At 42.4% G+C, this 24,977-nt stretch overlaps 1 protein-coding gene across 1 annotated transcript in view; it reads right to left on the bottom strand.

Moving 5' to 3' along the window:
• The window catches only part of DCBLD1 (discoidin, CUB and LCCL domain containing 1), a 47,321-nt gene extending 24,910 nt beyond the window's left edge, over positions 1–22,411 (bottom strand). The window contains exons 1-2 of the mRNA XM_042017355.1: positions 21,976–22,411; positions 6,546–6,758 (exon numbers count right to left, since the gene is read on the bottom strand). Of these exons, the coding sequence (XP_041873289.1) occupies positions 6,546–6,758; positions 21,976–22,396 (634 nt within the window). The 5' untranslated portion in view covers positions 22,397–22,411. The remainder of the gene's footprint in view (positions 1–6,545; positions 6,759–21,975) is intronic.
• Positions 22,412–24,977: the final 2,566 nt, after the last annotated feature.

The following is a 24,977-nucleotide window of genomic DNA, read 5'->3' as shown; positions in this document are numbered from 1 at the left end:
ATATTCGGCTTGAAAAACGAGTCATGAATGCTGATGTCTCTCAGCTTCCTGTTAAAGCGACTTGGCTGGAGCTCTGCTGGGGTAAGTAGTCAGGATTATTTGGTTTGTTTATAAGAACAAAGCAAAGAGTTTGATTTAATAAACAGATGTGTTACATGTGATGAAACTGAGTAGGTGTTCTCCATATTTCAACATCACTATATCTAGATGCCAGGGCCTTTTCTTCTTTCCCTGTCACAAGAAGTTGACCCAACTGTAGTTCTGTCCGTTCACTCCAGATTCCTTTTATATATATATATATATATATATATATATATAAAATACTGCAGGAGAGATATTAGGCATCTAAGGATTTCAAGTATACTAAATGTAATATTCTCCATAATTAAACTAACTTTTAATGCCTTTCATCCAGAACATTTTATCTGTTGGTATGGTTTAGGTGGCTTAAATAAAACGCTTTTATTTTGGAATCACTGTCTCCAAGCAGTATTAACATCCTGCAAGATAAAGATACACAGTAAATTGTCTCATGGATATCCTTTGGCTGGCCCCTCTGGAGACTAAAGAGACTATTTTACGTGTTGTTTATTTTTAAACGTTAGCAATGGCCTACTGCTTTTGTCTTTTCATAATAGTGTTGCTTTGCAAATCTGATGATCTTTACAGCATTGTCTGGTTTTATGAGGTCTAGTTTACTTCTACTGTCAACCAGGCTCTGGCACAGCTCCTGAGCTTTCTTTGTTGAATTACGTTCCATTATTTTTTCTACTTCCCTTAAGAAGTACTGTGCCCAGAGGACAGTTTTCTTTCACACCAGCTGGCAGTGCCTACATGCTGTTTGTTTCTCTAGTTCTTGATACTTTCTGCCTGTTCTATAAGGCTTTTTCTTCCTTTCAGAAGCAACTATTTCCCTCTTCAGCTATTGAATGGCCAGTTCACTTGCTCATTCTGCTTTCAAATTCCTCAACTTTATTTGAAATCTGCAGCTTGACATTTGCAGAGATCTTGAAGAAACTTGGTTCGGATATTAAATCATGATGGCCTCTGTTCAACAGAGAATCTTCTCCCTTTTGTCAGTCTTTACTTGCAGAGTAAGCCATGGTTAGCAGGCAAGGTACAGCAACAATCCATGAATGTGCTTCTAAAGGATTATCATGTCTTAATGCATTTGTTTGGGGAAAACAATGTTTTAAATTGTAGCCTTTTCTCAAATAAATCAATCTGGAATTACCTCAGTATCTGGGGAAAGACAGGGGTATGATGAACACAGATTATACTTGTTTCACTTCAGAGCTAAAAACTCATCCAGAGTGCAAGTCTTTCACAAACAGCTCACAAAACCAGCAAGGATCTGTTGTATGAAAACACCTGCACTCTCAAAATTCATCTCCATCCCACATTCACACAGGTACTTTGATGAGCAGTAACTATTCCTCTCCCCCTTACCAAGAGAGGTCCTCTTTGTTCCAACCCTGACATGCACATGTGCAGTGGGAACCAGCAGGACCCTGCAAGGACATGCCAGGAGACAAAAGGTGCTGCTCCTTCCTTGCAGGGTGCGGGGAAGGTGGAGTTTAATTCTTGGCAGATATGAGATGACAGAGTAGTCAGGATGAGACAGCCTGGTTATTCAACACTTAACTCTGTGCAACACAGTCTGACCTCAGGCTGAGTGGTAAGCACTTCTTGTTTCAGGAAAAACAAATATAACTTTCAGTTAACATTTCCAAAGGGTTGCAAAAGACTGCAATAAAGAAAAAGACGTCTGAGTTAGGCTGGGGAAGTAATCAGAGTTTAAAAATGGAGCATCTGGGTCACCTGCACAGGCTGTAGGTCTGCCTGCTTGACCTCAGATGAGATCCCCGCTTTTAACGCTGTTGTGGTTTTAGCCAAATCCAAAGACAGAAGCACAGCAACAACTAGGAATCATGAGTGAAGAACTGTAGTTTAACAAAAACCAGAGAATACACTGTATGCAGCTAACAGGAAAAAAGGTCAACTTGATAAAACAAAACGCTGACATTCTTTGTTACATCAATCCTTCCAAAGCTGAAAATTCAGGATACTGCAACCACTCAGGCGAAACCCAACTGCTAAAAGCGTTTTGACTGTTAAGAAACTGCTCAACTTGATCTTCAGCAAGAACTTGTCTGGGCATTTCTCTGGGTTTCCTGAAATACCAGAAACAATACAGTAATAACAAGTTTCCTTTGAGGGATGAAAAAGAAACCTGGACACACCCTTTATTCAAACAACATGTTTATTTCAATACATAATAAGGAGTGACTGGTTTGATGAATCCCCTCAAGTAATAATGACAGGTAGGAGGCATCGGAAGGTACTCTGTACCTTTAGTGATGGGGTGTGGGGAGGAGAAAGCATTTTCAGTAAATTCTCTATTTCACATTAGTTACTAGCTGTAAATTATGCAAGAACAAGTCAACTGCACTAACTCTCCAAATTATTACTAGTCACTCAGCAGCTCTGACATCCACCCCAGAGGAACACATCAACCACCTACTGACTGCAAGTGAATGAGGAAGTAAGTAGGCACTTATCTCTTCTTTCGTCTTTCTCTCCAGTCAAGACTGATGATCATCTCACAAAATTAAGGGAAAAAATACTAAGCCATTAGATGGGGAAAGAGATAGAAAAAAGCAAGAAAAAGGGGTCAAAAGAGGTACAGAAATCTGATAGAGACACGAGAAGAAGCAGACTAAAAGCAGTTCCTGTTGAACTTTTAAAACATGATCCACCTTCATAAGTAGTGCAAATTTTGTTCTTGAGAACTACAGGGCTGACATGGTTAATCTTGTTTTCACATATCCCTTTAACTAATTAAAAAATCAGAAGCTCTACTTCAGAGCTCAGTATTTTTAATATGCTCAGATAATGCAATTAACTTGAGAAGAAAAGCATTTCAGTAAAGGCTGCACCTTGTCTACACTGTGAGCTTATGTTCATATTAATTTTCTGTGGAACAAAAACGACCATATTTTAATCCAGTGAAAAACTGTGCCTTTGAAACAGAACATGATCACCTATTTATTTCTCCTAGAGACAACACGTGCAAAGCTGTGCTAATATTAAAATGTTTGTCAGACAAAGGTGACTCAGTTTCACCAAAACGGGTGTTAGACTCCCTTTGCTGACTGATGATTAATATTTTCACATCTACGTCTGGATACAGAGCTAACAGCTTGAAAGAAAAGGCTCGCTACAGGTTCTTTCCTCCAGTGAACACTAAAGAAAATAATTTGCAGAGTAATAACTCAGAGATACAGTGTTCAGATGCTGTATGACTCCAGTTTTAGAGCTCCATTAAGATTATTTAATTATCATCTTTAATTGCAATATTGGAGAAATATAAATTCAATAGCTGCTATCACAGGTCCATCAAAGCTGAGAAGTGCCAAAGGTGAGAGGAACTGTAGTGTCACATTTGTGTCTTAGTTTAGACTCAGAAAGGTTTCAGTAGATCAGCATACACAATACTACATGCTTTTCTAGGAATGAATCGTACTCTTCTCCATCTACAGAATTCAAGGAATGTCCTGAACTTAAATAAAATTTGCATGTAAGTAGTCACCAACTAACAAAAGTAACATAAATCAATTAATCCGTTCATTTGTATTTAACAGCTTCCCTTTACTGCATGGAACATAAATACCCCACAGACAAATTGAGTTACCCCTTGCTGTATTGCAAGAATCCCTGCAGATGGTTATAATGATGAATGAATCACAGTTAAAAGCAAAGGCTGGAAGAAATCTGAAAGGAAAACAAAACTTTATCGTCTGGAGTCTTCTTCAGACTAATTTTCTATTTGTATGCATAATCTAGTATTTTGCCTCTGACCAATTTTCTAAGCTTCAGATGTAGTCCTCAACAGATGTTTGTACTCATACTGACATTCATGCTGTTGTCTTCTGTAGAGCTGAAGAGATCAGCATGATATTTAAAACATATTTCCCTTTGGACCTTATTGTCTTGTAATTGCAAACCTCCTAAATAAAAGCAAAGACTGCTCAGCCTAATTTGAAACATGAGCAGTATTCACACTGCCAGCTTTCATACTTTGCTTTTTAGGTTTCCCTTTTTAAATCCAGGTCAAATACAGAAAACACACAGAGATTAGTTTTTAATTGCTCAGGTGTTTTCAGTGCTTGCAAAATATTTTCAACTCTCCATCATCCCATGAGAAAAATTTTGATGGCTAAGGTCAGTACCTCCTTGGCCAGAGGGAAGATGTCGACCTGCCTGTAGATGTTCATGAAGAGGGAAGGGTTGCAAAGAGGAGATCTGCGTTCAGAAACAGCTGTCTAAAAGGACACTTAGCAGACTGAAGAGATGTAGCAGTGCTTATTCACAGGGTTTCTTTTGCTTGCATAAATGCATATTGAAACCCAAAGCTACAGCAAGACCGTTGAAAAAAATGACTTAGAGAAGATCTAATCTCATCTAAGAATTCATATGTCTTTTAAAACATAAGCAGCATCATGAATTTATGCCTATAGAACTATTTCCACATTCATTCTCCATGGATTTGCCTGAATGTAGAATAGAGACTCTGTAGGTATGCTGGTAGGAAAGTCTACAGTGAGCTGCAGACCACAAAAAATCATTACAGATGGTATGTCTGCCTAAACTATTAAACTGGTTTAATCAGATATGACCAAAATCTGCTAATTGTGCAGTTCATTACTGAGAATGCAAATTATAGTCCACATGCATCAGACATTACCAACCAGATCTGAAAATGGGTGTGGGAATACTCTAAAAAAATTAATTATGTGGACTTGATTGCATAATACACAGCTATTCTGCGCTTATAGGCTGAATAACTGCAGGATAAATGATGTGAAGATGCTTTCAGGCTGATCTGTGAGGAGCCAGAATTTCAATCAACATCCAAGCTTCATTTTTCACTTCAAAAACAATATATTGATTTATCCCTATTTCTGAGAAGATTCTTAGATGAGAAATGTCAAGACAGTATCGATAAAAATTATACAAAGATACATTAATGCATTATTAACCACCTATTTCTTACTGCCAAGTACAGACAGACTGCTTCAGGTGAACACAACTCATTACTTAGTTATGAAACGGATCACAGAATCATAGAATGGCTTCGGTTGTAAGGGATCTTAAAGAGCATCTAATTCCAACCCCCCCTGACATGGGCAGGGACCTTCCATTAGATTAGGCTGGTCAAGTCCCCATCCAACCTGGCCTTGAACATTTCCAGGGATGGTACACCCACAACTTCTCTGGGCAACCTCTTCCAGTGCCTCACCACTTTCAAAGTGAAGAAATAAATAAATAACATTAAAAAAATCCCAGCACACATGAACATGAAGCTCCTTATGCCTCAAATCAAGCTCTGTGCAGGCTTAGATATCAGCATGTCACTGCCCACTCTTAGTGAAGCTTGTCTCAAAACGTAATACCTCCCCCACGAGAACAATAATTACCTTTACCTCCCTTTGTGAGCAAGCCTTTAATACCTCACTTGATCTTCTCTTACCAAATGAGTGATAAGCCTATCATGCTGATAAATGAAAGGCAATCAACCCTCCTTACTACTAAGATATCCTATGAGATCTCATCTTTGGAGAACCACATACTTTTCTGAGCCAAGTGGTGAGGTGGAAAACCTGCAGAGGCTCTGTGCAGCTCATATCTTCATCACATTTTTCCCTTGAATCCATTCTGCTTGTTAAGTCCAGTACAGCACATTTAGCCTCAGCTGACTGAAGGGCTACAAAGCCCACTCCCAGGAGGCAAAATTTTATGAACTGTCAATTCAGGAGTTTATTCCTACATTGTAGAACTCCTTGCAGGTTTGAATTTAAATTGGACTTCTGAAAAAGGGCACACGACTTGAAAATCAGTTTGACTCTTCTAAAAAGTGCAGATCACAAGTTTCAGTGACAACTGGTTCAGAAAACCATTTTGAGGAAGACCTCAGGTTCTAATCCTGTTGCTGTTATGACTGTTTTAAGTGCACAGCTATAGCAGATTATTTACTTATCTTCCTGTGCAAATCTCTTACAAGAGTGCAGTCTGGCTGAATGCATTTAGTATCTGCAAGCATTAAAGCCTGTACATTAGTAAGGTGGCTAACAGCTAGCAATAGTAAAGGTTATCTCCTCTCTGAGCCATGGACTGCCTAGGAATAGAGACACACAGGATCATCAACTCCAGTTTCTCATCTTTGTCTAGTTTGTGAGGAATATCTTTCCCTACACAAGAAGGGAACAGGGCTGATATAGATGTATAGACTTGCTGTACCAAAACGGTGATGGGTCCAGCTCTGCAGGTCTGAAGGCAGAGCCCTCAGGATGGCTGTGCCAGAGCCCCAGCAGCCCCTCTGCAGCACAGCACAGCGGCAGAACTGCACACAGTGGGACAATGGCTTCCCACACAGAGAGCGACACACTTGAATACAGAAAGGAGGAGGAGAGGACTGACATTTCTTGCGTTTTGCTAAGCTGCCTTTTACTCACACTTTTACCATGGCCTTGTCTCTTACATACCATGTGATGTTGAAGAGCTCTCAATGGTAAGGTAGCTGGACTCGCACTTCTGTGATTCGATATCCAGGTCTCCAATTTTCAAGATCAGGCGTTTTCCTGGAGGCACTTGGATTTTCTTTTCACAAAGAGTGTAGTTTGGGTATGTCCCAGGATAGTTCTTGGATGCCAGCGTCCCACTGTCTTGATACATGACTGTGTGCCCACATCCGTCCCCTGCAGTAGGAGAACAAAAAGGAAGAGAAACAAAATGTATTCCTCAATAAAAAACATGTAAGAAAATACTGGCTACCTAATCATGTCTCATGCGCTTTTCCCTTTCAAGTAAGTATTTTTTAATACTCCACCTCAGTTCTGCTATTGTTGGAACACAGGTAACTGAAATAAATAGTCACATTTCTACTGCAAAGCAGTAGAAAGGAAGGTTGGAAACACTCATGAGCTAGGGTGTATTTGACAGCAATGTACAGACAGTACAGTGTCTCTCTGGCTTTCTGCTTTACAGCCAAACCCCACTGACTCCCTGATGATGCAATTCCACATGTAAAAAGCAGGATCCTTCCTTAAATAATTTTCTCCCAGTTATCAGTCAGCATTTTATTTCCATAGCAGTAGCCATCACAGAGGGTAACAGAGTCATACCTGAAAACACAGACATGATTTTACTGTCAGAGACCTGACACATCTTATTTTCCTGTTGTTTTTCTTGTGCCCCTCGCACAATACAAACAGCACAGGGGACAAGGTGAAGACACAAGAGGGACTTCCAAAGTGGGGTGTGCACTGTTAATGGTACACAGGCCACTTTGCAGCAGCACGCCCAGAAATGCACATGCTGCTGCCTCCTAGCTCAAGAGCTGAGGGCAGGTGTCCTCAGAGTGTGTCTTCATGGCACTGTATAGGAGCCAGCTCGGCTTTGGAACCTTTCCTTGGTGGAGAGGCATCTGAGGAGCAGCTGCAGCAGATCAGAGGACAACAGGAAAAGGCACATGGAAATACATGGGCGGATGTGTGGACTGACATGGAAAACAGGAAGCATCCCCAGAGGGGGAAGGAAGCAGGTATCAGATAAATGACCTTGACTACTAAAAGGAAGCAATTTTTACTGAACTACTTAAAAGCGTACTAGTAACTTAAATTTTCTATATTAAAGCTTAAGCCATTTTGTTCTGCTCAATCTTCCAAATAATGGAAACTTTTGTGACGGTGGACTAGTGTCATATACACATACATGTAACAGGCAGTCCTAATTTTCAGGTCAGTTAGGGCATAGGCACATTTTCCATAGGAGTCTTGTATACTGTTACCCTTTATCTTGGCAAAACTGAAGCTAATCCAAGAAGTGTTAACAAAATAAAGAACCCTGCAGAGCTGGGAATTCACAATGTACACTTTAACTATCCAAAATTTTACTTCTGGGGATATTTTGGTTAAACTGTTTTGCTCTGTACCATTTTAATTACTATCTGAATTTCCTTCCAAAATCATCAGTAAAAAGAAATTTAAGGTTTGATAGGATTATTTAAAAATGAACAACTACAAATGAAGTGTTGAAAAAGAAATGTGGCATACCAAGGGTTGGGGGGGAAAGTGGCATGCTGTGCTAAGATAAGCTCCAAGCTATCAAACTTTGACTTGCTACCGTATAATTACACTGCCATTTCATCCAACTCACTCAACTGCTTTTTCACAAGCAACCACATTTATTTTGAAGCTTTGGCATTACTACTAGCTTTGTTGCCTGCTATTTATTTTTGTTGTAGGTTCATGCTGGGAATAGAGGTGAATAGGAGATATAGATCCAAAATCATATCACCATAAAACATATTTAATATGTTCTCTTCAGATCTCCTTTTCCGTATGCTTTAAAAAACACCAGTTGTTCAAGTTTTTTAACCAAGCACTTTTGATTTTAGGATGCCTAGGAAAATACTCAAGATGAAAGGCAAGCTGGCATCATCAGCAAATCACCTTTTAATGGAAACTTTTGGCAATAGGAATGAAAATATAAAGAACATTATGGTAAATGAGCTGTCAACTTTCTGAACAGAGAGGGGTCCACAGAGGTCCAGGCAGTGTAAAACCAGATCACTTCCAGCAGGACACAGGACAGCCTTGATGCCTGTGTAGCCAACTGCTGTGCAGTAAAAAAAGAACTGCCCATGGCCTTTAATTTAAACTGCACGTTTCTAACTGTGAGCATTTATTTTAGCTGGGTATTGAGCTTGGTTTGCAACTTATCCTTATTAGGAAAGAAAAGGAAAAACAAAGGGAAAGTTACAGAACCACATGGGGATGAACTCCTTAAAATGGAAAGTCTAGTATTCACAGAGACTTCATCTTACTGGGCTATGTTCTGGCCTGTGTCACCTTTGTACAATGCCAAGGATCTTTTGTGGTGCAAAATGCTGCTCAAAAAACTGTAAAGACCCTGTTATCATGATAAGACCTTGATGACTGTCCAGGTCACAGAGCCTTATATTTCTGCAGAAAGTGCACAGGGAAAACTGTGCCTGAGACCTCAGCCTGCCATCCTCCTCCTTCAAGGTTATACAAGGTCTTGTTCCCAGGGAAACTCCTTTTTTTTTTTTTTTTTGTTAAATCTGTCTTTGAGCAAGAGCATTAACACCAGAACATCTTTTGAGCTAAGAAAGCATAAATGCTATTTTCTGACTTTTCACTGGTGGAGCATGGCCATCCAAACACTGCAGCTGGTGAGAGGAATGCTCAGTATCAGCCTACACCTATAACATCCCTTGCTGCCTCAGTTCTGCCTGCCTGCCACAAAGGAAAAACTAATGATAGAAGCTTGTTTGCGACAAGAACCAAAGTGATGTCCAAGAAGTCAGACCAAGTCCTAGTAACTATTGTTTCTTACAGAGAAGGCTGGCTGCAGCTCTGAATTCTGAGTTTCTCAGCAAGATTAAGATTTTTCTTTGCTCTGGTACACTGAAATTTGCTGGAAAACTTACCCTAGGGAAGGAGTCAGAAGGTATAGAGGGAAGGTAGAATAAAGCTCAGGATCTGACAATTCAAAGAGCGAATTAATGACTAAATGTTAGTAAAAAACTCACAAATATCACTATATAATGAGCTCAGAAATGGAGGCAACTTGTAAGGAATTCAAAGCATGTCCTTAGTCACATTTTCAAATGTAAAATGTGAACAATACTGCCATTAGTTTTGTTCTTATTATTTTCCATGGGAAAATTTGATTTTCAGTAGAAATGTGTTGGCCAAACTTCAAATACAGGGAGCTGAAAACACAACTCCTCATCCTTATGAAAACCATGGTTTAAACACCTGATGTCACACTCTTTTCTATAGGCACAGATCTTCTGGATGGAAACATGTTTATTTAACCAGTCAGTTTGACACAGAATTTCTTGCTGACACTAAATTGTCACTTATCATTACTTCTGAGAACTGTTTTCTATCACCCCATTTGGCAAGAAGCTGGCAGCCTTGCCTCAGATATCCACGTTTCATCACTTCTCACTGGACAGAAGCAAAGCAACATATTTGAGCCCAAGGTACTCAACAACCAGAGAATCTAAACCTACTTAGATTTAATAAAATCTCTCCTCAGCATCAGGAGTTATTGAAAACACATCATACATGTTTTGTAGAACAAGTTCCCACGGGCATTTGAATCAAGACCAAGATCATGATCTCTGAATCATGGGTGACCACCTGTAGGCCTACATGCAGGTTGTACCGAAGATCACACAGCACTGGAATTAAGGCTGTTTACCAGAGATAAAAATAATCTCTTATGGCAGACAATGGAAACAGCTCCCCAGGAAGCAAGAACCACAACTGGCACCTTCTGCCACAGCAGTGGGCACACTACTCACGCCTTGCCCTCTCTCACATGGTGCTCGCCAAGAGCAGTGCATGTTTGTAAACCCAAACCTGAGACCCCACCAGAAGACACCAGCACATGTGCCTGTGGAGAGGGCAAGGGGAGATACCTGGCGGCTGGCAGGTATTCCCATGCTCAGACACACGTATGATGGATGCGTGTGGGACAAGGTGGAGAAGTATCCCTGTGTCTGGGCTGGGTCTGACCATGGCTGCTGGCACACAGGGAGGAGGGCCCCCTCCAGGATCTAACCTGCCCAGGAAAGACAGAGGTGATGAAATCAATGCCCACAAACAAGCTCTGGCCCCATCCTGTGAGCTGCCTGGGACACAGCCCCTAACAGATACTGGGACTTTAGCAAAATGGTGGTGGTGCCAGAAGCAGCGCAGAGATCCCTGAAAATGATGCTGGTTCCTTCAGGTACCCTACTGTCACCCAGAACCACCTGACTGGACCGACTCTGTCCTTCCATCCCTTCCTAGGCCCAGCACACAAGCTGGGCCATGGTGTCTCACTGCTCTGCTCCCTGGGCTTTTCCACCCCTTGGTTGCACACACATGTGGATGCATGCAGTGCCTTCATCCAACCACTCAGCGTATTCCCTTCTGCGATAGGGAAAAGGCTACAGTTTTTGAAACAAGTAATATAAAAAGTTTCAGAAACATGTTGATTCGGCCAACTACAAAACAGTTACAGAGTATGACATCAAAGCATTTTCAAAAGCATTGCTACAATATCCTGGCAGCAAACAGCTGCCTTTTTCATCCTTCTGATTCACCCTCACGAAGCAATTCTAACACCCTTGGACTCACTCCAGTGCTAAATACGTGTTATACCTAGGCACGATCACGCACTCGGCCTGTGGCTGGCTGCCCTCTTCCATTCCATTGGGTGAGGCCTGTGGGGCCCCAGCATTTCCCACTTGGTCTCCCTGGTTATAGAGTATTGCTACCTGATGTCCCTCGGCTGCCCACTCTTTCTGCTGGGATGAAGTCCCCCAAAGCACCCTTATTCTCCTCCCCGCCTCCTCTCTCCCAGTTTGACATCCCTTTGAAGGCCACCTTCATGGGGGTTCTTGGGACGAGGCAAGCTCCCCCTACTCCACATGCAGGACAGAAAGCAGAGCTGCTGGATGCTCGTGGCCTGTCCTTCCTTTCCATTCCTTCTTCTTTCGCAAGGAGAGAGCAGAAAACTGAGTTTGAATACCTAATTCTGAATTCAGCCCAAAAAATTAGCATTTTCTGAAGAGCCACTGCAGCAAATGGGCACAGTCAAAATGAACAAAATACCACTGAGTCGAGCCTATGGCTCTGAGAGCTCTGATGAGAAGCCCCACAAGAAGAAGAGATTTGTCTCATCTTCCACATCGCTTTCACTGAAGTAATAACTCCAGCTTATTAAAAGCTGCAATAATAACTGAGTCAAGGAGTTTTGCATCTGTGTTTGAAATAAGATTTGAGTTATGCATAAGAAAAGATATGTATCTAAAAAAGAAATCAACTCCTTCCAGTCAAACCTGTGCCCTCTCTGCTCATATGGGATAGGAGAAAAGACAGAGAAAACCCAAGTTTACTTGCCAGGTGCCATCCAAATCCACTGATGTGGTCTGAAAACACTTTAGGTTTTCATACAGCTCCTTTAACCTTCATCACTAACAGAATCATGCATGCTGCAAACACAACTGGGGGGGGGGGGGGCTGTTCGTGCCTTCACTGCTTTCTGAGGTGATGGAGTAAAATGCAGAGTTAAGTGCTTCATCTGTAACCTCTCTGCTGCCAAACCTGGGTCAAGAGCATCAGCTCTTTACTGTGCCATTATAACAGAAGGGACACCTCCTTGCAACTGGAACATAAACCCGTCACTTCCACAGAGAATGTCAGATGCCAGAACTTTGTGCTTTTCCTGCCAGTGAGCTCAAACAAAGGGCAATAGAACAGACCTGAGGCATTGCTGGGCAGGTGAGAACCCCCAGCCCTCCTCCCCAGCAGTGCTGGAGCCCAAAGCCACACGGGGAAGGCAGAGGGGGGAAATAACCATGCATTTGGGGATTTCACAAGCCACTGGATTCAGGGCAGAGGCCATTTACACCAGCCAAGTAACTGGCTGAGCCCCACTTCAAAAGTGTACAAATCCACAGCAGGACTTTTTCAGAAGTCCAGCTTTACATCCTTCACAATATTTTGTGGATACAGAAAAAACTATTTTCAAATAATGAAAGAAACCATTAAAAATTAAGGCAAGTCTATAATCATCTGAAAAAAAAAAAAAAAAGCAGTAATTGTCATCTTCCATGGCCTTTAAATTATTATTAATATCTTTTTAAGGGAAGAAGTCCCCCACTTCACAGTATGCCCTATTGCAAAAGGGAAAACAAATAGTACATAAACATTTTGAGTTGTATTTTAATTTAACTCCATTAAGAAGTCAGGAAACATTTTATCCTCGGTGCTGCTGCAGTTCCTGAGGACACTTATTTTGTTGCCCAAGCTAACCAAGTGGTGTCTGGCAGGAGGTCCAAGAGCAGGAAGGGAAGGTAGAGCAGCAGAAGAAACAAAGGAACACTGTGGAGTGCTGATTTTGTTGCCCAAATTATTTACTTACCAACTTCAAAGGAATGCAAAAACAGAAGAAGGTCAAACAAATCACAGCATGTTTTTCCCTCCTCTTCACAGACATTATTTACTGTAATGTCCCTCTTAAAGTAGAAATGAGAAAGAAGCAAATGATCTCCAATTGGTTCTGCGGTGGTTCCATAAACCACAAATTCCCACCACATGCCCAGCTGCAATCACCCCCGCAGCCATTCAGGCTGTGGCTGGGAACTGGCTTTCCTCAGGGTGTCCCCTGCAGCCAGCCTCAGGAGATGCTCTGCCTCAAACATACGAAAAGTTATTTTGGTAACTAGTTGGATTGCCATCACCAAGTATAGAAAAAAATTCTGACAACCCTTCTGAATGTCTTATCTAGCAACGTAACTTACACCCATACTACCATTTCTCAAAGTTAGAGGTTTTTAGCCATTGCAGCACAACCATCTGGGAGTAGCCAGGGAAATCTTTCCAGCTGTGCTGACCTACATGGCAGTGACTTTGCAGGATTTCTACAACTGACCTGAGCAGCCTTTACTACCCCAGAAACCTCTCTCACCTTTGCAGAAGTTCACAAAGACAAAAACCTAAGAAGATCTGTGATTTTATTTATTTAGCTGCTAAAAGGTCAAGAGAAAGCAGAAATCTCCTTATAAGCAACTTCTTCTATCAACAGGAAGGCATGTCCACTAAGAGAGAACTTTGCACTCAGCATGCAGGTTTGAAACCTGAACAAGTAGTAAAGTCTTACTTACACTAACACAAATGTGAACCACCATCTAGTTCCATTGCAATCTGTAAAAGACAGACAGTACCAGAGTACATGTCAAAAATAAGTATGTTTTAGTCACTGCTTCCAGGACTTAGGCAGTATACCCAAATGTAGCCTGCCAGAGAAGCAAGCTTCAGTACTGGAATTTGCTTTTCAGCACTCTAAATACAGCACTCTTGAGCTTGTGGGTGTGAGAAAACTTCTATGCCTTTTTAACTGCTGAAACAAAAGAGATTTGTAATTTCTTTATTTACTGCATAGCTGCATTTAAATATTTTTCAATGCTTTCCTTTCATGAAGGTGGCATATTGCTGTGATTGACCACCTCGACATCTTAATGTTCTGTGAGTTTGGACAGATATGAGAATGGAGCTACACACGTATGGAAATTCCAGAGGAATCTTAAACATAGAGTCCCATTTTTGCAAAAGAAAAACTGATTTTTTGTCGTCTAAATAAATAAATGATTACTATGAGATATTATGTCCATATTATGGACCTCAAGTGCAGAGAAGGCACCAAGTCCATTCCCAAGCACTTCTTGTAACTGCATGCTCAGAAGGAACCATGAAGGACTACAAATAAAGAGGAAGATAGTCACATTTGGGACCCTGGTGATGGTTCAGGGCTATGCAGGCTATGAGAAGCAAATATCCCACAGATAGCAGTTTCTTCCCTGCCCCTCTGCCTACAGCATCTCAGAAACATGTCAAAACACAGGGCTGGAGCAGAAGAGCTCCCTCCCACCCTGTGCTGGGCTGTCCCTGGGTTGAGGGGACATTTTGCCATTAGGGCATCTCCTCCAGTTCTGCTGATTTGAGGCAAACATGAAGTTGGATTTTTATTAAGGACTTTTCAGGCAAAGTAGGAAATGCTAATCTTAACTAAGAGTCATATCATATATATGCAAATTGTTTGCTCTACTTTCTCCATCTGTTTTCTTCCCAGGTTTTTCTCTTCGCTATGCTTTACTGGAGATTAACTTACAGTATATTGCACCAAATTTGGACTGTGTGGGAAACATATGCTGCAAGCTCAAGGCCAGACTCGAATATTGGGTTGCACAGGAATAGGAATATTCACAGCAGTGCTAAGGGCTGACAAACCCACAGGGACAGGAAATTCGGAGACACCAGGGTAAGGAGAGGCTGAAGCAGAGCTGTTCCAGTTACAGTAGCAGGTGGGAAGGCAAGATTTCAAAACAGTTTTAATTTGGGCAAAAGGAAATGGCTGAACATGATAGAATGAAACAACACACTCCACTTATTTCAATATGCAATTACCTTGTTAGTGTGATAAAGTCAAGCAAGATAGACAGTTATCAATGATGGAGGATGGTCTTTTTTTCTAGAAATCAAACTTGTCCTGACTTGAAAAATCATGCATCCACCTTTTATGTCTGTACGCCTAGATGGAATATGTAATTTATTAATAAGAAAGGACAAGAGAAAGGATGCTACTTTTCTCAAAGTGAATTATACAAACACCCCATTATCCCCAAGGTGTAAAGCAACAAATATCTCAAGAGAAAACAAATTTGTGAGGGAAACAATAATTGTCATTTGTCAGCACAACAAATTTTTTTAATGTCTTTTGACTCAGTGAACTCAGTGTCTAAGAAACTATTTCCTCCATGGTTATTGCAAACTAACAACAAATGGTTTCTTGCAACTCTGGTAGAAATGGAAGCAAAATTTAACTGAACTAAGATGAAGAAAAAATCAAAGAACTTCTCTGACCTAATGCACTGAAAGCAAGAAATGCCTTTTGTCAGTATTGTCACACAACCAGCCTGCTTGATACTCATCCTCAAAGTACTAACCAAAAAGGTACAGAAGCTCCATAAACTTTTGTGATCTTCCCAGTTCATTGTGGTTACATATTGTTGCTGTGAAAGAGGAAAGGAAAGGAAAGGAAAGGAAAGGAAAGGAAAGGAAAGGAAAGGAAAGGAAAGGAAAGGAAAGGAAAGGAAAGGAAAGGAAAGGAAAGGAAAGGAAAGGAAAGGAAAGGAAAGGAAAGGAAAGGAAAGGAAAGGAAAGGAAAGGAAAGGAAAGGAAAGGAAAGGAAAGGAAAGGAAAGGAAAGGAAAGGAGCTACATCATTACTTAAGTACTACAGTGTTGGCTGTGGCACCACATGTGACCCACAGCATCATTTCTGTGACACGTTAACGAGACATATAAAAGGTGCTTGCTGATGGATGTGGAAAACAGCAGAGAGGAGTATATGTTATGCCACCCTGTGTATACCACTTCATTAATTAAACTCCATTATTCCATTTTGACCAGATTTTTTTGATTAGCAGTAGTATTAAGCAATCATATTCTCAACTTTTGAAACAGGATACAGCAGAAAGGTCTGAACAGTTTTTCACTCAACCCAAGAGTGAGTCCCTCAGTGTAACTGCTTGATTTACTTTGATACAGTTTCATTTTGCTTTCCACCTACAAAACACAGCAACTAAGTTTCATCTAAAAAAAATTAGTGGATTAATTTTCAAAACACAAGCATTAGCAAGGACCATGAGTTTAACCATGTCTCTTCTGTCTGTGCTAAAATACTACAAGATCAGTAAGTGCTGACTCGTTGGGTTTGAAAGTGCTAGCACTTACGACCACCCAAAAAGCCTTCAGTAGCTCAGAGGCACTTGAACTTCAATTCCCCAGTAGCATGCTGACACAAAAAACATGGGATAATGCAAACCCCTGCCTTTAGGAGAAAGCTGAGACAACAGGGAAGGCAACAGCTCGAATGGGAGCCATGGACCTCGCTGCTAAAGCATCCCAGCAGAGGGAGACCCACAGGATACCTGAATTTATTTTACAAGTTAAAATATATTTTTGCATACCTGGAGGACAAAGCGTGGACTTTTTTTGTTGTTTTTATGAGTTCATTTTACAAGTGAGGCACTGCTGACTATTAAGCCAAAACAACACACCAACACAGAACTGGTATGGCACCAGAGCAAAATACAAGAAGTTTCAGGCAGAAGCCACACATCTCCCTTCTGCACCGCTAGTGCAGCTGCAACAACAAGGCTCAGGCATGTAACAAAGCCATTCTGTTCGGGTGGGTGAAGAAATCCACCTATGTTTCCAGCTTTTTGAAGTCTCTGCTGCTACTCCATGAAGAAAAGTTTTGTTTGATTTCTGACAGGACACACACAGGCCTTTGTATAGCATGAGGGATCGCATCCAGAATCCCCCATGTGTTTTTGTAATTTGAAATAAAACAAACAAACAAAATTTTTATTCAGAGGACATGAACATCTGGAAGATGACATCAACATGACTTCAACTGTAATGTCAAAGCATTAGACTGAAATCCAATATTGTTGAACAATTTGTGGTGGAAATGCCAGATGCTTGAACATTATGGAATAAAATTGTGATGGATATGAGGTTTCTGCAGCAACTGAGGGAAGAAACAATGTTTTAGAACTTAACTAAATGCCTGATGAACAGTAATATAATTACAGAAGTGTCTTGGGCTGAAATGCATGATACTAAATATAAAAATTAACACCCTGGTAGTGTAGGAGGCCTGGAGACTGGGTTTCTAGCCTTGCCCTGCTCTTCTTTCCCCATTTATTCTCCTGTCCCTCATCATGGTGCTTGAAAACACCTTTACTGAAGCTGTTTGGAGATGGGCAAATACTGCTCAGCATGGGTGCACTTATCCTTCTCTGTGCCTATGGGCAGGAGCAGAATGGAGCTGCCACCAGACAGCAATCCTGTCCCCTCAGGAGACAGGAGATAATGAATATGCTCACACTGGGACTGGAAATCTTGCTTGAAGAGGGTGAGAACACCACCACCACCAAACTTAGCCTTCATGACTTGGGAGGAAAATCCTGAGAGGCAAGTCCTGGCTCTGTCAAAAGAAGAGACAGGGAGAGAGGCAACAAAAGACCAAAATGCTTCCTCTCCTCAAAACACTCAGCTCCCAGGCTTAATTATACAGGATCAACAACCCTAACCAAAACTACTGGCAGCCTCTCTCTATGTACAAGCATACAGCCAACCTCAAAAATGTGGCTTTAGCACTCACACAATTTTCACAGACAAAAATCAGTTTAATTAAATAGTTTGTAATTTATTTTGAAAGCAGAAATGAAGGTATCTGTATACTCTTAAAACTAGTCAAACCACTATCCTTTTTTATTTAAACATCACTATTAGCTTGTCCCAGTTTGAAGTTTCCCATTCCCAGCTGTAACACTAATTAAACCTTTTGGGGAAGTTGTGTGCTCATTCTTATGCATTGCTATTAATATTTTTTATTGCAGTTAGTTGGGATCCAACACCATTCCACTGAATCCACTCAGAAGGATTTTATTTTGATTTTGTCTGGCTTGTTTTATTCTTAGCAGATGGTGCAAACCCATATGTTGATGAGTACATGCCACAGGAGAGCATCTGATCCAATGCAGCCAGCCCCGAACTATAGTGATGTCTATGCTGAGGACTTCAGTGCCTGCCACCACACAGGACCACACTTCTTGGCACGGTGTGAGAGCTCAGATGGGTTTTCAAAACTATACTAGTCCTGGTAGCTAAGCTACTTTTGAAAAGGTACCTTAGGCATCACTATACAGTAGCATGACCGTCCTCAAAGTTGGTATTTTTTCCAACTAATTTTTACTGTGCTACCTATGTAACTTAGGTGGACTAAAGGTGACAAAGTTTTGATAAATATAAATGAATATATTTTTGCATATGCAAATCAACAAATAATTTTCATGAAATATGATTCAACAGCCATGCAGGTAACAACTTTGCCAAAGCATTTTTTCTCCCTGCATTGTCAGTGAGACTCCTGCTGGCCTCCCCGTCTTTGATTTCGTTTGAAATACATCCCCTGATAACCTAAAGAGAAGTACTTATGAAGAGCTTAGAGCTATTTATAGCAAAGTCTGTGTGACTGAAAACATTGCAGTTTTCTTGTGGTGGGTACACGCATTGCTTATGAGCTGCAACTGGAAAACTGTTGCCTCCCTCTTTACCAATTCTAGTCAGCATTCCCAAGGCAAGAGAGAGGGAGCCAAGGAAGGAAACAGACATAAGGACAAAACGCAAACAAACTGAAAATTTACCAATCACTTATATTCAGAAACTGAAGCGGGGGGTGGGGGGTTTGGGTACAAGAAAGATTAATCTTGATCTGCATTTCAAACTGCTGGAAATGGGCATACAAACTGGATTAGCATGATCACACCAGTGTTCTTCAGCAAGGGTTTTGTGCAAGCCCCTGAGAGCAGGCATAATCTCTCATAATTACTGGATACACTGTTGCCACATTGAATAACAGCCTTTCCTCAAAACATATGAAAGTCTACTCCCCATCGATTCTTCCAACTGGGCATTGGGTGAAACTGTCAACAGATCCAGGAATACAGCAAGCAAAGCTCACTCCTGGATGCTGATCTGCAAATCCCACATGAACTAGTTTCATAGCTGTGTTTTATTGGAAGTGAAAATAAATGAGGTAGAGCAAGAGCAGTAGCTTAAGTCTTGTACTTAATAGATTAAAATCCCCATTCCTCTTATGCTGTTCTACAAACAAACCACCTTCGGGTCAGTTTTAAGTCCTACTGGCCAGAAATCTGATAGAAAATGAGTCAAAACCCTGAAAGACTCAGATTCAACTCTGATTTCTGCTGCCCACAACTACATGGTTCAAGGTCTTGCTCAACAACACCAGAATGGAAATCAGGGAATAGTGAAAGGCAAAGATAATGCATTCTGGTTTGCCTTCTTTCTACCTTGGGTTCTAACTGCTGGAGGAGGTTTTTAGAAGAGATACCAGGATATGGGTTGGCTGTGTGACTCTGGCAGACAGGGAACAAGGTATATTTTGTAGTTGTCAGCAAAGACCTGGCAACTGAAACCCCAAGAGATCAGTGCAGAGCAGAATAAAAAGAGAAAAGAACTACCTTTTATTATAAATCTCAAGGCTATATATTACTCATGGACAGTCATAGATGTAGCATTTGTTTCCAGGTGAGACCTACTAAGCCTATAAATATTTTTTAATTAAAATAGTTTCCCTTAATGCTCAGCTTTTCTTATTATCATTTTATGGACAATAAAAATTCCATTTTCATAGAGGCCTCAGACAACACACCCATTTAACATATTTTCAAGAACAGAAAGAGTGCTGATACCTGGACCTAACACCCTCACACTCAGATATGAGCCATTCTCTGAAATAACCGAGCTACAGTGAAAAAAGGGGTCTTTCCTTAATTCGGAACTGAAGTAAAATAACAGAAGCTATAACAGCTGCTTCATCCCTGTTCTGTAGCACCCCTCAAGAAAAAGATAAGAGGAAGGTAAAGGCTGCATGTTGTGCAGTCAGCTCACGAGAAGTCAGAAAAATATAATGCTTCATTTTTTAAAATAGGTATTTTCAAATCAATATACTTAAACCAGTACATCTTTCTTTGAACCAGCTGGTGGGAAACACCAGTGGTGACACAGAATTATCTGAAACTCGAGCCTGATTCACTCTGGCACTTCTCCTGCTCCATTACAACTTTTAAATCAAGTCAAGAAGCTTGTGTAACAGGAAATTTGTATCCACTTATCCTTATCTCCTTTCTCCTCTGGTGTGACTTTAGAACACTTAGCCCCTAATTTATAGGGTAACAGTAATAAACAAACACAGAACATCCCCCGTGGAGAAATGAAAGGCATCAACATCTTTTCTTCTCTCTAGACACTAGACAGATTATCTTGTAAATCTGAGTTTGGTCCAAAGAGAACCAGAAAAAAAAAAAAAAAAATATATATATATATATCTCCATTATGTTGATGTGATAGTAGAAACATTTTTAACATGAATACAACAAATGGGCTTTTACTAATTAATTTGGGAATACAGACAAGAAGGGATGTTCATACTTACTACTACTGTGTTACTGTATTCACCAAAACCCCCCAAAATCCCCAGCAGACTTACTATTATTCATTCCCCAAATGACTTTCTTCTCCCTGATGTCCTTGAGTGAGGGACAAACATTGGTGAAAGAGAAATCAAACAAAACCCCCTCAAAATACCGATGAAAAGAGGGGATTAAGGGAATGTTTTTTCTTTGATACATATGTTTCCTGGAACACATCAAATTGGAATCCCAGCACATTGAGGACAGAACAGCAAAGCTACCATGAAGCTGGCAAGTGGCAACACGACCCATACCAGCTTCTCCCTTTTGTGGAGATGCTTATCAGAAATCTCTGTTAATAGGAGGTTATGCGAAGAACAGGCATAAATCAGCCGAAGTACTTTCTGCCAATGCATGTATACAATGCTAATGCACAGCACTGGGTTCTGGGATTTGCAGCCAAGTCGGAACATTAATACGGGACTTTTAAGTTATCTGAATGCATTGTCAAGCTCATTATGATACTTAGTTTCCAGTATTAACTATTTTATCTGTAGCTGCTAGTGAAGTCTTCTAAGACGGATGCATCAGGCCATGCAATGCAACAGCCAAGAGGTTGCAACTCCGCGGTCGGAGATGTCAGCTGTACTGGTAATTTACACAGGAAGCTTAAAAACACAGGGTAAAGAGAATAATACCCGCACCCTAATTGCAACAAACTGCACTATCACAAAAAGGCTCGTAACATTTCCTTGAGATTCCTACGAAATTTTGGCAAGGCACGAGCATGGGCATTTCACTTTCTCACCGAGGCAGTAGAAGAGCAGAGCTGCCTGTACGCAGCCGTGGGACAGGGGCTGCCGGCCCAGCCCCAGCCCTGGCCGGAGCAGACGCGGTGCTGCCGGTGACCGAGCGCCTCCCGCCGCACCCGGGGCTCCCGCCGGGGCTGACGAGGCGCGGCCGCAGCCGGGCGCCCAGGTGGCCTCTCCCTGACTGCTGCACGCAACTTGCCGGAGACTTTTTCGCCGCTTAACTGACTTATTAATTAAAAAAAAAAAAAAAAAATTCCTATTTAACAAAGATCAAGAAAGTCATAGTATACATTTGCCGTAAGGCTGGTTACCACTTTAATCTCGCAGCTACTCAGACACAGGGATAAACCCGGCGAGGATTAACCAGGTCAGCTATATACAGTCCTCAGAGCAGCTCAGGCTACGCTCGCGAGGCCGGCGGGGTCAGCCCGCAGCACCCCTCGGCTCGTCCCCAGCGTGGGGAGCCTCCGGGGCCGCGCTGCCGACCCTCCCCGCCCGGCTCCGGACTCACCCAGCGTCTCCGCCCGCAGCCAGAGCGGGGCCGAGGCTCCAAGCAGCAGCGAGAGCAGCAGCGAGGGGGCGGCCCGCGCCCCCCCGGCGGGGCCCATGGCTCCAGCTCTCGGCGGGGAGGGCAAGGCACAACTTCCCCACTTCCCTCCTGCTCCTTTCTCTTCCTCTCCTCTTCCTCCTCCTCCTTCTCGTTGGGGCGGCTCCGGAGCCAGCCCGCGCTCCCGCGGAGGAGGGCGGCCACCTCCCGGCATCCTTCCCCCCGCAGGTGTTTCTGCGGAGGCGGAGAAGGGGCCGTGCGGGGCTGCCTCTGGCCCCGTGCCCCGCCGGTGGCCGGGCTGCAGCGCTGCTGCCTCCCGCCTCCCCGGCCTGGGGCTGGGGGTGGAGAGAGGAAACGGGAGAAGGGGAAGCGCCACTATTCCCATTGGGCTGCCGCTCGGGGTATCTCCTCCTCCTGCCGTGGACCGAGGGGCCGGCGCGGCCCTGCCGCCCCCTCTCCTCGCCGAGTGCTGCTTCTCTCACCCACCGCCGCTCTGGAGTGCTGCACCGGGGTCGTGGGATTTCCCCGAACCCATGCAGCCCCCAGCATCGCCTGCGAGCCCCCGAAGTTGTCAAGGCGTGTACATGCGCACATATATAGATATACACACTCGTATATACGTGTATGTTCTCGAGGATTATTTTCCCGTTTGCAGGCTAATTCCCCGGCGTCGCTCCTGCTGCCACAGCGGGAAGGGGCGCGGGGACGCCGCAGGGTGTCTGCGCGGGGGCGGACACGAGTGGGGCCGGGCACTCCCGCTTGACCCGTCCAGCCCCTTCAGCACAGCTGGGGTCATGATTGGGCTTCTCGGTCCTGTAACCCGCTTCTGAGGGGGTATCTCCAAGCAGGGTTGCAAACCACATGGTTAACCTGCGCCAGCTTTTGTGTGTTACAATTATGGGCTGAATTAAACAGGACTTTTCTAAAGTATGCTGTGGGCATCTCTCTGTCTGGGTGGGTCCTTGACTGTCCGGCTCTGAAGAAACTTGTGCCACAGGGAGGGTCGCAGTCGCACGGTAGGGAAACAGTGCCAGCAGCCGCAGGAGACCTGCATGTTAAGCAGGCCCCAATGATTTGCCTTTTAAAAGTACGCCGTAGAATTGAAGGTGGCCTGTCTGACTCTGTACAGTCTTTTTGGGGATGGGTTGCTGTGAGGCAGGTGGATTCACACTGCTAGCAGGTCAGGAACACTGTGCTGCTATGCTAAAACGAAGTACAGAATTAACTTGGATGTCAGAGACAACACTGTTAGATTTTATATTATGTTAGAAAAAGTCGAGTTTAGTAAACCTTTATTCTAATTGAGCTCTTGTTTTGTAAGTGTTAATGTCTGTTTTTTAACTTTTCAGACACCATATGTGATCAGGCATATTTTTTGCCATGTACCCAGTACATTATATTCTTGGTATATGTATTTAACACACGTTGTTAGTATTTGAGACTTACCCTTCTTTTCAAAGAAGAGTTTGAAATCCAGACTAGAATGTTAGATCTGGTGTAAGGCAGAAAGAGTGCTTGTTAGTGCAGCAGTTTGGTGGTCAGACTGATCCTCGCTGGATTTTGCCCACAAATGCCAACATCTTTCTGGTTGAAGGAGGCTGAAATTGGTCACTCTTGTCAAGGCTCTGAAGGCTAAGAGGCTTTTAAAGAGGAGTGTGGACTGTGTCCATGTGAATAAAAGTGGCCTGTTTCTGTACTTGTCTCACAGACTCTCAGGAACAAATCCATACAAATTAGGGTGATTATGGAGACAAAGAAGCCAGAAAGTCAAATATTGCAACAGCCTCAAGACTGGATTTAAAGACACCACAGAATTGGTGAAAATATTGTGGTCACAGAATACAGTTTTTCCAATACCAAATTCTGGTTCAAAACCTACAAATGAGACTCAACATAAATGGAAACATGAGGGAGAGAAATGAATAGGACAATACATATGTTGTAAAACATGTATCATCTTTGAAAGAGTAGTAGTTGTTGAAAAGCAATATAACAACATATGAGTGTGCATTGTTGTCTATTAGTCTCAGCAGGCAATCAAAACCGGTCCGTTGGTACTGGGAATTATACTGATATTCCATCACCTGAGATCTAGAATATATTCTCTAGTAATAGTGCGAGGCTCTAGATGTATTTGTTAACTGTTATCATAAGTATTGACAGAACAGTCCTGCAGGTCAATCCCAACTAATCTTAGGGAAGCAGTGCTGCAATAAACTGGCTTTAGTAACCTTGGGCAATTTAATATGCAAAACACTTTGCCAGGGACCTTGCAGATCATGTCACTAGTGCTGAGCTCTCTGCAGAACTTGGGTGGTTGGTAATTGGTAGAGGCAAGTTAGCAGCCTTGGAAGGCCAAAACGGTTTTTGCCTGTCACACACCTCTAGGAGGCTCAAAACGAGAGGGACGGTAGGTTGGCAGATACCATGAAAGGAGGCTTTCTTCATCTCCTGGGTGCTGGAGGCTTGGCAGTGCCCTCTGGGACAGAGATAATGATTCCATTCACAGTTATTTTTATTTCAATGATTCGTAATGAAATGATAAGTCACACCCTTGAGACTGGGGCTGTAAAACGTCTGGGAGTGGTATTTGTTTTCCATTCATGGCTGGTACACGAGAGTACTGGTGGAGGGAAGGGTGTGCAGGCTGCCTTTTCAATCTTCTCACCACCCTGGGTTCAGCCTGGTCGCTTGTCCAAGGCCACGTGTTTCCTGTTGCAAACGTGTAGTGCTCAGGGGGAAGCCCTGCTCCTCTTGCAGGTGTTGGGAGCACAGCTTTTCTATTGACTTCAACAGGATAATAATAATGCAATCAGTGAAGTAGCTTCTGTATTATTTATTTTGCTATTAAATTCTCATTACTATGCCCTCTCTCTGTCAGCTTTCAATATGCTGTAGGCAAAGAACTTACTGTCAGCTTCCAAGATTAAATAATCATTTAGATGAATGAAGTAGTTTATAGCTCT

Source organism: Corvus kubaryi, unplaced genomic scaffold, assembly GCF_017639235.1.
Source record: "Corvus kubaryi isolate FWS band 111438036 unplaced genomic scaffold, C.kubaryi_AGA036_p1.0 split3-73, whole genome shotgun sequence".
Lineage (NCBI taxonomy): Eukaryota > Metazoa > Chordata > Aves > Passeriformes > Corvidae > Corvus > Corvus kubaryi.
This window is presented reverse-complemented; position numbering and strand designations above follow the sequence as displayed.